The sequence below is a fragment of the Anas acuta genome, chromosome 10 (assembly GCF_963932015.1).
Source record: "Anas acuta chromosome 10, bAnaAcu1.1, whole genome shotgun sequence".
NCBI lineage: Eukaryota > Metazoa > Chordata > Aves > Anseriformes > Anatidae > Anas > Anas acuta.
The window spans coordinates 12,153,388-12,162,951 of record NC_088988.1 but is presented as its reverse complement, the minus strand read 5'-3'; the positions used below and the strand labels follow the sequence as shown (position 1 = coordinate 12,162,951).

Sequence of the window (9,564 nt, the reverse complement as noted above, 5' to 3'; positions counted from 1 at the left end):
CGCTCAGGGACTGGAGTCATTCTCCAGATTCTCCTCCTCGCCCTTTCTGAAGTGGGATTTGACATCTGCCTCTTTCAAATCTCCCTGATCACCAGGACCTTTCCCACATTTTAGACTGGGGCCTCATAGTGACATTGGCCAGCCCGCTCCTCACCAGGTTGACCATTCATCGACAACCATGCTCTCACCCCACCGTGCCTGATGGTGTCCATCCTTTACCAGCAGTTCTCCTTCCTCACGGGGGGTCTCGTGGTCATGGGCACCACCCTGAGCCTACTCCCAGCTCTGCAGGAACATCCCGGGCTATTGATCCTTGCTCCTACTAGGCCATACTGGGAGCTATCAGGAGAGTCGCCCTCTGGGACTGTTTTTTTGCTCATTTCTCAGCAGAATGCAATCCTCCTGTAGCCTTTAATTTCCCTCCTCCTTATAGCTTCAGGTTAGATTTTTCCTGCCTGCCGTAGTCACAAAGAGTGGTGTTTGAGGGGTGTTGTCTGAAGCATGGTCCTTGTGCCTCTCCCCGTGAGAAGCATCTCGTCGTTCCCAGGAAGCCATTTCCATCACTTCAGGGGAGGGCTGACTTATTTTCAGATCTCTCTTAGATCTGTCTGTGTCTTTTCCAGTGCTAATTCCCCTGGGGCTGGTTTGGCAGGACCGTGCCTCCAGCTGGGTGGGGTGGTCAGGCTGTGGGACCATCCCTGTCCCCACCGCCCAGCCCCGTTCCCATCCAGCCTCACAGACACTGGCAGGGTGAGGGATGCTGTGCATCCATCTTCACCTCCAAACTCCCTCTCATGCACAGCCAAGGAGGGGAGGGGGGAAGAGCTTGGCCACCTGAGTTGCACCGTGGTCTCCAACCTGCTGCAGTGCAGCCCTGAGGGCACCTCCCCGGTGTCCCCAGTGCCCCACAGCACCCAGAGCCTCCCGATGGGGTCCTCCCCCCTTGCTCCACCACCAGCTCTTGTCCTGGATCATTCCCACAGGGCCAGGCCGCCCGCCTCATCACAAAAAGTTCTTCCTCACCAAATCCTCCAGCTGTGTGCCGGGGGACAGGGGTGGCACTCGGTGCCAAGCCCCAGGCATTTCGCACCTCCTTTTTGCAGCTGGGCAATGGGGTCAGCGGAGGGATAAAGCCCCCAGGCAGGGGGCTAGCGAGGACTGTTTTGGGGCACAGAGAGCCCCACCATCCCTCTGGCCTGCTCAGAGGAGGAACAAACATCCCAGCTCATCACAGAGCTGGGCAGTGATGCCAAGAGGAGCCCAGCAGCAGCCAGCCAGCCTCCCGCTCCCCCTGCGCTTTGAAACGCAGCTGAATGGGATGCAGAAGGACGGAGCTGGCAGGGAGCCGAGCAGCGAGCGGGGACCGAGAGCCCCCCACACACACCCCAGGCACGTCCCCGGCGGCTGGGGCAGCCGCGATCCCGCAGCCACGGGTGCTGTGGGTGGCAGCGCCCAGCCTTGAGCACCCGCCCAAGCCTCGAGCGCGGCCGGTTCCCAGGGAACGTTACCAGGAACCCGCGTGTTTGGTTGCAAACAGAGCGGGAGCCGGAGCCAGGAGCTGTGTTTGTGCCTGCGGTTGCTCAGGCAACTCGAGGCCAGCCAGGAATCGAGCCCCCGGGGCCAGCCAAGCCGCCCGGCAGCAGCAGGCGGGCAGGCGGGTGGACAGATGGACGGACAGATGGACAGACGGACGGACGGATGGACGGACGGGCTGTCGCCGAACACAACCAGAGCCGAGGCGTCAGTGCGGAGGGGGCTTTATTGCAGAGCCGGGTCACAGCGCGGGGCTGCAGCACCCCTTGGTTCAGGCTTCTTGAAGGCAGTGGGAGCCCACTTGGGGGAAAATTCTGGGGATTTCGGGACCTTTGGTGGTGGCCGGGGAACACGGAGCGGGGCGCGGGCCACGTCCCCTGGGCCAGCCCCATCCCAGGAGCAGCCCAGCGGCTCCGGGCCATGGGTACCCCCGTGGGGGTGAAGGAAAGCGAAGGCTGTGGTGTCAGCAGGGGGGGGAAGGCAGGTCCCCAGCAGGGCTGTGGGGTTGGGGACAGGCTGCGGTCCCCGCTGGGACTGTCAGGGAGGGTGCCCCGGGGCTGGGGCTGAGGTAGGGAAGGTGTCGGTGCCAGCGGGGCACCCCGAGAGGAGCAGCGCAGCAGCAGGGGCGGGGGGGGGGGGTCACAGCACAAGGGACGGACGTGGCGCTGGGGCAGAGCCCGGCCACTTCCCGATCGCATCCGACATCCCGCCAGCCTGGGGCCGGCCCCAGCGCAGCCTCCCGGGCCCCACGGCTCGCGGGGACGTCCCGAGGCTGACATGGCCGAAGGCCGGCGCGCAGGGAGCGGGGCGGTGGGCGCCAGGGGCAGCAGCCCCTACTTCTTCACTTTGGTGTCGTAGGTGCCCGCGTTCTTGTAGGCGCTGACGTAGCCGCTGTTGTCCACGATATTCTCCCGCCCGCTCTTCCCCTTGCCCTTGCCCGTCTCGTCGAAGCGCTCCTTGTGGGAGCCCGTGTACTTGGAGGTGTCCGTCAGCCTCTCCACGGCACCCACGGTCTTGGCTTTCTGCGTTCAGGAGAGGGAGAAAAGGAGTCAGGCACCATCCCCATCCCCACCTGAGCCCGCGGGGACCCTGTGCTGCCCCAGAAAGTGTTTGCCCATGGGCAGAGCCCCGTCCTCCCATCCTGACCTGCCCTCCTCCTCCTGCTGGCACTCACCGTGACGCCCACATTAATGGGCTCCTTCCCTGCCACCAGCTGGCAGATGGCTTCGAACGCCTCCTCTTTGCTCTTGCCCTTAAACCTCTTCTGGGCCAGCTCCTCCAGGGCCTTCTTGAACTCCTCGTAGTTGATGACACGAGCTGTCTTCCCCCTGCAAGCACCAAACCAGGATGCCCTAAGCACGTCCTCACGTTGCGCCTACAAACGGCACTGCTGGTGCAGCTGCGGGGGGCTGCATAGCACCAGGGAGACCCCGAATTTCTCTTCTACCAGCCTGGGTTTCCTCAGCCTCCTCCAAAATGCAGCTGGGCTGCACGGGTCAGACTATGGATGCAGCTTCCCCACCCATCGTTGCTCCTGCACCCTGGTGCAGCTTTGGGTGTCACCGTGTCCCCAAAATCAGCCCTGGTGCCTCTGCTCAGGCCCATGGTCACCCAGCTCAGGGCTGTGCCACATCCCACGGGACAGCCCCAAGCATCCTCCTGTATGGCAAGATGCCCGCCTTGACACCTGAGTGACACCAAAATCTGAGCCTCCTGCCCCCAAAATCCACACTAATTTATTTCCAGGTCCTTCCAAAGCAGCCCTAAAGGCAGGACGCCCCAGGGCAGCGCCTGCTCCACCGTGATGGATGGCATGGGGAGGGCTGCACCTCCCCGGGGACCATGGCACCCAGGCCTCACCGCACAAGTGGAGACCCCGAAATCCAGGTCACTTACTTCACCTTGGAGAAGACAATGTCCACGTCGGTGCCGGTGACGCTTTTGCCGTCGGTGACTTTGCAGTCTTTGCACAGCTTGGCCCAATTCTTCCCGTTCATCTCTTGCCCCGTGGCCTTGGTGTCGCCGTAGATGGCGAATTTGCGGAAGCTCTCTTCCAGGGACGCCATCTCCGTGCTCCCAGCCATGGGGCTGCGGGACGGGGGGGGGCAGAGGGGACCCCGTTACCAGCGGGGCAGGGGGGGCAGCAAGCAGGCGGCAGCCTCAGCGCTCTGCCTGAGCCCATGCCCCCGATGCTGTCACAGGCACCAACAGCCCTCGGGGTGCTGAAAGCTCCCGAGTGGGGCCACCAGCCCCGGGGGCTGCCGATGCCGAGCATCCACCCTGGGGGGAGCAGCCGCATCCCCCCGCCCAGCGCCTCTGCTGCTGCCTGGATACGGTTGATAGGGAGATGCTGTGCCCCTAGCAACCGTTCCTAGGGGAGATGCTGTGCCCCTAGCGACGGATGCTAAGGAGGGGTTGTGCCCCTAGCGACCGTCGCTAAGGGCAGGGACCCCAGGAGGGGGGGGCAGCATCGCGGCCCCGCCGCGCCCCGGCAGCACCGGGAGGGCACCGGGAGGCACCGGAGGGCACCGGGGGGCACCGGGGGGCACCGGGGGGGGCACCGAGCCCTTGGGTGTGGGTGGCCCCAGCCCCCTTTTGGGGTGTCCCAGACCATTTGGGGGCGCAGACCCTTTTTTTTTAGGGAGGGTCCCAGCCCCGGAGCCGCGCTGCTCGGCGTCCCCGCCCGCCCCGACCCCGGTCCCGGTCCCGGTCCCGGTCCCGGTCCCGGTCCCGGTCCCGCACTCACCTCCCGGCGCCGCTCTCTGGGCGCGGGGCGCCGCCGCCGCCGCTGTTTAAGGCCCCGGGCTGGCTCCGCGCCGGCCCCCGGCAGCGGGAGGGGCCCCGGGACGCGCCCGCCCGAGCCGCCGGGGCCGCCCCCTCCCGCCCGCCCCGCACGGGGAAGCGGCCGCCGGACCCCGCCCGGCCCGGTGCTGGGCGGGGGGAGCCGGGAGGAACGGGGGGGACCCCGCGGAGGAGCTGCCCCGGGGGGACCCGGAGCTGTTGGTGCGCCCGGAGCCCTCTCGTGGCTTTAGGGGCAGCGTTGCAGCGGCTCCATCCCTCTGCCCTTCATCCTCTGTCCTCCATCCCTCCATCCTTCATCTCTCCATCCTTCATCTCTCCATCCCTCTGTCCTCCATCCTCCATCCCTCCATCCTCCATCCCTTCATCCTCCGTTCTCCATCCCTCCATCCTCCGCTCCGCAAAAGGGAAAAATTCGTGAGTGTGGAAAACGCTCCCACAATATCCCAGCCTCCAAAGCCGCCCTCCGTTTTTCTGCCTTTTCCATGTGCATTTCTCAAAGCACCGCGTATCGCCGCGGCTCCAGGCAGGTCGCCCTGCCGGATCACCTACCCTGCCTTCGTGCTGAGCTCCTGCCTCTGGTTGTTGCACCCGGAGAGGTGTTCGCTCTTCCCAAGGCTTCCAGGCGAGGTCTCAGCCTGCTGCTGTGCAGAGGAGCCCCTGGCTCGTTGAATCCAGCCCCTTTCTTCTCCTCCTTGGCTGAGCAGGGTTTGCTCGGCTGGGGGGGGAGGAGGTGGTGTGGATGCTGCTGCTGTCCTCGCTCGTGGGGTTTGGTCTCTGGTCACCCTGTGATGCCTCGGCAGGAGCTGCTGTGCCACAGCCCGAGACCAATCTCAGGCATCTTCGCCTGTGCTTGGGGTGGGCACCAGGCTCCTGGGCGGCTTCAGGAGGCCCCAGGAGATGCAGTTTGTCACCAAGACACCTCTGCACATCCCGTCCCCCCAGCCCAGCTTTCAGAGGCTGCAGGGAAGCTTTTACGTGATTGAAGATGCAGAGTGGCAGCTAGGAGGAAATTGGGCTTTTCTGGCTCGTTTCTGTTTGTTTGTTTGTGCATTTGTGTTGGTTGTGCTTTTATTTTTATTTTATTTTATTTTTTCCCTGCTTGGAGAATAGGAAAAAAAGCCCAATACTTTTACTGCAAAGCCAAGCACGCCCTGAGCTAACCCCATGAGTTTGTGGACTGCTCCACGCCCCATCCCGCAGGATAAGGCCCTGACACAGCTCACACCATGGGACAGTGGTCACTGAGCACCCTCTGACCTGTCCCAGCATCACAGAGTCACAGCGTGGTGGAGGTGGGAAGGGACTCGAGGTCCTCTGGTCCACCAGGGCCACCCAGGACCATCTCTTGTTGAGTACCTCCAAGGACAGAGCTCAGAAGAGCCACTGCGTGCCCCAAGGAGAGGACAGTCACTGGGCCTGCCACACGGAGCAAGGTGCTGGCCCTGGGGCAGCACATCTGGATCCCCAAGGGATATGATATCGGTATCCCCAAGTGGAGGCACATCTGGAGAGCTGGGTGAGCGCCAGGAGAGGGGCACCAAGCCCGGAGGGACACGTTGCCCCACCGGCGCCGTCCCACGGGCGGGTTGAGCAGGTCAGGTTTCGGTTTCTAAGGGCTGGGGTTTGTTGTGCATTTGTTGTCACCGTGACAGCCCCGTCGGGACGGAGCACGCCGAAGTGGCCACGGCAGCCAGGTCCTTGGCTGGCTCCTGCTGCTCCTGCGGCAGCCCGGAAAAGGAAGCGCAGGAGGAGGCTGGGGCTTGGTCCGGAGCCCGTGGCAGGGACAGGAGCCGCGGAGGAGGTCACGCAGGTCCTGTGGCATGACTGAGAGAGGAGCAGAGATGCAGCTCTATGCTTGGACCCCCAGGGACCCTTTATTTTTGGAGATATCCAGAAAAGATCGCGATGTTCCCAGGTGCTCAATGAGCTGTGCAACTCCCCAGAAGTCCTGGGGCTCACAGGTTGGTGTCACAGGGACGCGGCAAGCCAGGTGCCAGGCTCACCTCTGCTAGGACCGTGCCTAACCCCAGCAAACAGGATTGGGGTCACCGGTGCTACCACCTCTGTACGAAGCCCTGGTGTGCTGCAGTGGCCTCAGGGCGCTGTGGATGCAGGTTGGAGCGCGCACACGTGCCGGGACGTGCACCCCTGCGTCCTCCTCACCTCCCACGGGGCCGGGCACCGCCGGCTCGGCGGAGTTATCTCGCAGGAATGAGTCGCTGGCTCCGCCGCATCTGGGGCGGGATGAGGTTATGTGGGAACACTGCTCCTATAGAGCAAGTTGCTACAAAACAGAGGGAAGTGTTTCGGCGGTTGTGCAATATGTATACGGTCACCTCGGCAACGGCGCGTCCAGAAGGCATTAGCAGGGCTTAGCTGTGTCCGAGCAGTGGTGTGAGCGTGGCGAGGTGCAGCGGGTGGGCAGGGGGCCGGGGGTCCCGGCTGTGATGCACGGCACGGGGCTGGGGAGGGGCAGGGCTCTGCATCTCCCCCCCGCGACTCACCAAAGCAGGTCACCAAAGCAGAACGGACTCCAAAAATGTCACAATCGAGGATGACTCCTGCAGGAAGGTCACCCTGGCTTCAAAGGGAGGACTAAGAAAGCGAGCCGCGCCTGAAGATGAAAGCGAGCACAGAAAGGATCGCATTGTGAGGCCGGCCGACAGCCAGCGAGATTTATAACCCCGCGCTGGGAAGGGCTCCAGAAGCTGTCACCCTCCTGCAAACGCCTTGCTTATTCCTGATAAGAAACCGTGGTGTCTCGTGGTGGGAACGGCCAGGCCAGGGCACTGGAGCACCTCCTGCACCCCGACCCGCAGCGTGTCCGTGCTGGGGACCCTGAAGGACAGAAATGAGCTCAGCACGGGGAAAAGAGGGAGCTGGGTGGGAGCTGTCCTGGATGGGAGCTGCTGCCTGCCGTGGAAAGCCTGTGGGGCTTTGTGGGACACCACGAGTGGCACCCAAAGCGAGGGTCTGTGTGTTGAGAGAAAATTCAGCTGAGGCACTGGGGGCATTTCTGGGGGTTCATCCTGCGATACCCCAGTTCTCCCAGGAGCTAAAGGCATCTCAGTGCCACCACTTCCACTCCAGGGTGCCCCCAATACGCATCTTCAACATTCCTCCCTTACAGTTGTGGCAAAACCACAAAACCCAGCCCAAATCAACCACCAGAGACGCACACACGACTCTGTGGGATGCCACCTGGGATGCACAGGAGACCAGAGCCCATACACAGCACTGGAAGCACTGGGAGCCCGTCCTTCCGGGGCCTGGCTCTTCCCTTAGCACCCACTTGATGCAATCCAGCGTCAAGGAATTGTGTTTTTGCAGCATTTGGTCCTCAAAAACAAAAAACAAACAAACAAACAAAAAAAAACAGTAGGGGGTGTGTGCCTCCTGTCTAACATCCATAGGGTCCTACGGAGAGGGGACCCCTGTCACCCCCCAAGGTTAAGGTGCAGAGCCTGGCTGGGACATCCTTATGGGAAAGGTGGACCAAAGACCCTGGGGACAATCAAGCAGGCAGATAGATGTGGTGAATGACTCCGGAAAGGAGGAAACCGTTTAGCAAAAGGCATAGAAAATTTTATTGTGGACAGAGCTAACAAAAAGCTCCATACATGACTTTGGGACTGGTTCTGCACAGACAAAAGGTAAGGAAACACAAAAGGTCTGCTCGGGGGCACCTGCTGGAGAGAAAGTATTAATGCTTCCTGGGTGGCGGGGCAGCTGGCCTTTGAAAACCCTGAGCCCAGCCTTCTGCAGGGTGGATTGCAGCAAACACGGGGAGAAACAACAGGAAGGACTCGGTCTAACCTGGATCCATGTGGGGCAGATGTCCTGGTCTCCGCGGATGAGCAGCACAACATCTGCTGGGCCACAAGTGCTGGTCCCACACGTGCCAGCGTTTCCCAAGGGTCACCCTGCCAGCGGGTAACCCTGGCTACAGCAGCACGGGAAGCTGCAACGTGCATGACCACACGGAAACCCTCCTTGCACATCTAAACGTGATGACTTCAACCATGAGACTTCACTTCTGCTGACCGATGGCTCTGGGGATCACCTCGGCCCCATAAACCCTTCAAACCCAGCGAATTCATTCCAACATTCGCCTTGTCTGTGCCATACACACAGTGCCCTTACCGTGCAGCTTGCCATGAGCTTGTCTGGTACCGCTGCCTGCCAGCACCTCGTGGCAAAATGAGGGGTGAGGAGGAGCAGTTGGACCAGTTTTGGAGACTTCATTAAACTTTGGAGCAGGAAACGTGTCTAGAAGGGCGTCCCCCTGGTCTCCGCACATCCCTGGCAGAAGGAGCAGAGCCCCAAGCTCCTCTCAGGGCCCGTCTGTCTCCCTGCAGCCAAAGGTGACTCTGGAACAATCCGTTGGGATCTAAAGCTCCAGGGACAGGCAGTGGGCTTGCATGGTGCTGAAGCCAGCGTGAGCAGTGGGACAATGGACAACAGCAGGGCTGGGAGGTGGCCACATCGGAGCTGGGGGTCAAGCCTGCCAGCCCCGTGTTGGCTGTGCCAAAAGGCTGTTTATCCCCAAAATCCTGGCTTGCTCTGGACATGGACCACCAGAAATGGCCCACATTGCTGATGTGGTCGGCAGCAGGCTCAGCATGAGCCAGCAGTGTGCCCTGGCAGCCAAGAGGGCTGAGGACACTTGGGCTCTCTGGTCTGGAGAAGAGGAGGCTGAGAGGTGGCCTCATCGCTCTCTGCATCTCCCTGAGCAGGGGAAGCAGGGAGGGATGTGCTGGTCTCAGGATATAGGGGAAAATTTCTTTACTGTGAAGGTGGCCAAACACTGGCACACGCTTCCTGTAGAGGTGGTTGCTGCCCCATGCCTGTCAGTGTTCAAGAGACATTTGGATAAAGCCCTCAGTAATATTTTCCCTTTGGTTAGCCCTGAAGCGGTCAGGCAGTTGGACTCGATGATCTTTGTAGGCTTTCTAAGTGAACTATTCTGTTCTAATGCTCACCGACGGAGCTGTTCCAGGCCTAGGCAAGTGGAGGAATGGCTTAGGGGGACTCACCCAGGAACACGTCTTCTCCTTCCCCAGCCTGCACTCACCACAGTAAGGAGAATGGGTTGGCCTTGCGTTGTATGCATGAAATGATGTGGCAGGGTGATAAAAGCTCCCCACGTCTCCTCTCTGCTGGTGCACCTACGTGCAGTGTCTGTTCAGAAATGGTGCAAGCTGCCATGGTAGGGAGGCAGGGGCTGTG

The 9,564-nt window shown here is 61.6% G+C and overlaps 1 protein-coding gene across 2 annotated transcripts; it reads right to left on the bottom strand.

The window, feature by feature from the left end:
* Positions 1 to 1,741: 1,741 nt before the first annotated feature.
* On the bottom strand, positions 1,742 to 5,030 carry TPPP3 (tubulin polymerization promoting protein family member 3). Of its 2 annotated transcripts, none has more exons than XM_068693714.1 (4): positions 4,885 to 5,030; positions 3,430 to 3,621; positions 2,708 to 2,861; positions 1,742 to 2,555 (listed from the first exon to the last, which is right to left on the bottom strand). In XM_068693714.1, the coding sequence occupies exons 2-4, from the start codon at positions 3,615 to 3,617 to the stop codon at positions 2,367 to 2,369; spliced, it is 531 nt and encodes a 176-aa protein (XP_068549815.1). In that variant the 5' UTR covers positions 3,618 to 3,621; positions 4,885 to 5,030; the 3' UTR covers positions 1,742 to 2,366. The 2 variants fall into 2 exon arrangements, with proteins under 2 accessions (XP_068549815.1, XP_068549814.1); XM_068693713.1 differs by lacking the exon at positions 4,885 to 5,030 and adding an exon at positions 4,280 to 4,432.
* Between the last annotated feature and the right edge of the window lie 4,534 nt (positions 5,031 to 9,564).

Bases quoted from the DNA above. Each gene is read 5' to 3' on its own strand.
- TPPP3 (XM_068693714.1), bottom strand. From the start codon at position 3,617: ATGGCTGGGAGCACGGAGATGGCGTCCCTGGAAGAGAGCTTCCGCAAA. The intron at 2,862-3,429 runs GTAAGTGACCTG...TGGTGCTTGCAG, and splicing joins ATTGTCTTCTCCAAGGTGAA to GGGGAAGACAGCTCGTGTCA. The intron at 2,556-2,707 runs GTGAGTGCCAGC...TCCTGAACGCAG, and splicing joins CCATTAATGTGGGCGTCACG to AAAGCCAAGACCGTGGGTGC.